Below are 1,462 nucleotides of genomic sequence, written 5' to 3' on the forward strand. Positions count from 1 at the left end.
TTATGCGATTGTATGTGCATATATAAACAAAAACAGGCAGCCGAGCGAGTCAAGGATTGGCTTTTTCTCGGTGGAAGGGAGAATGTGTATTTCATTTTTATTTTCCATTACTAGTATTTGAGCGATAGCATATCTTTGATTGTTCCTCTCACTGGACTCTTGGAGGTTTTGTGGGAACGTTGGACAGCACAAAAATACATAGACCTTCATAAAACATTATGCTTACTTCTATATAGGCTTACTCTGTAATCACTTCAGCTCATACTGGCTTCTGTCAAGGAAATAGTCAAGACAATGGGATGTGTTCAAATGCGTCTACTTGTTTGTTTGTTACCATGGTTAAATATGGTCGGTTGGATATTAAGGGATTTACATCCTGTATAGAAGTTTGTCAGCCAAATTGCTAGAGAAATGTCTAAGAACACCAATCTTCTCGGTGTAGGTTACAATCAAGTATTTTTTTTTTTAACTATAGAAATGCGTTAGCTGAAAAGTATTTCATACATGTTCAAAAGTGTGTATTGAATTATTTTTTGGTTTTGGGATAGGATAAGAATAGTGATATGACCATAATTTTACTTGTATTTTGAGAGATACTAAAAGCATACTTTCATAACTTAGATTCCATGACTAGCGGTTCATTTAGGGAGTGGAGTAGAGACCAGAAGGAGAGGTACCTACACTGATTTGGGAACCAGTCTGGGAACCACTTACACCACCACCAACTTGGAAGCTACTTCCTGAACCAATATTACCTCCTGCAAATCCTCCGCTCACTGTACCAAATCCGCTGCTTACACCAGCTCCACCTACTCCTCCGCTAATTGTTCCAAATCCACTGCTCGCACCAACTCCACCCACTCCGCTAACCGTTCCAAATCCACTGCCTCCTCCTACTCCAGCCACTCCTCCAATGTTACCACCTAATCCAACGCCGGCGGCTCCAATTACTTGTCCACCAGCTTCAGCAGCTGAACCAAGGGCAGTATTGAGATCCACACCAATGGGTAGAGTTGGGTTCTCACCTTCTTCATAATTGACGAAGTAGATTTCAGGATCAGATGGAGGATGAGCAGGTATCTCGATAACACGCTGAGCTTGTTCGTCCTTTTTGTTGAGTACATAAACGATGTTCTCCTGCCTTGGTGGAGGAACAACGATGGGTTCAGGTCCTTCTCCTTCTTCGGGAAGTCGCACGAACAGGATATTATGATCAACTCTTGGAGGAGGAATGCTTGGTGGAGGACCAAGAGGTCCTTTTTGTTCAGGGACATCAAAGACATATACTTTACTGTTAACAACTGGTGTAACGCAAGAACCGTCCACATGTCGAACTTGTCCTTCTCCACATGGTTCCAAAATTGCAGGACCCTCACCTCCTGCAACGGAGAGGCCGATTCCTGCGGCCTGACCAAATCCAGAGGAAAAGCCACCTACGCCATGCCCTGCACCAGCAGAAATA

General features: G+C 43.3%; 1 protein-coding gene across 1 annotated transcript in view; it reads right to left on the minus strand.

Moving 5' to 3' along the window:
• Positions 1 to 565: 565 nt before the first annotated feature.
• LOC119587529 (pupal cuticle protein 36-like) overlaps positions 566 to 1,462 on the minus strand; it is a 1,525-nt gene continuing 628 nt past the window's right edge. Inside the window, exon 2 of the mRNA XM_037936254.1 lies at positions 566 to 1,462. This exon is cut by the window's right edge and continues 191 nt beyond it. Coding sequence (XP_037792182.1) covers positions 643 to 1,462 — 820 coding nt within the window. The 3' untranslated portion in view covers positions 566 to 642.

This window comes from Penaeus monodon, chromosome 22 (assembly GCF_015228065.2).
Source record: "Penaeus monodon isolate SGIC_2016 chromosome 22, NSTDA_Pmon_1, whole genome shotgun sequence".
Taxonomy (NCBI): Eukaryota; Metazoa; Arthropoda; class Malacostraca; order Decapoda; family Penaeidae; genus Penaeus; species Penaeus monodon.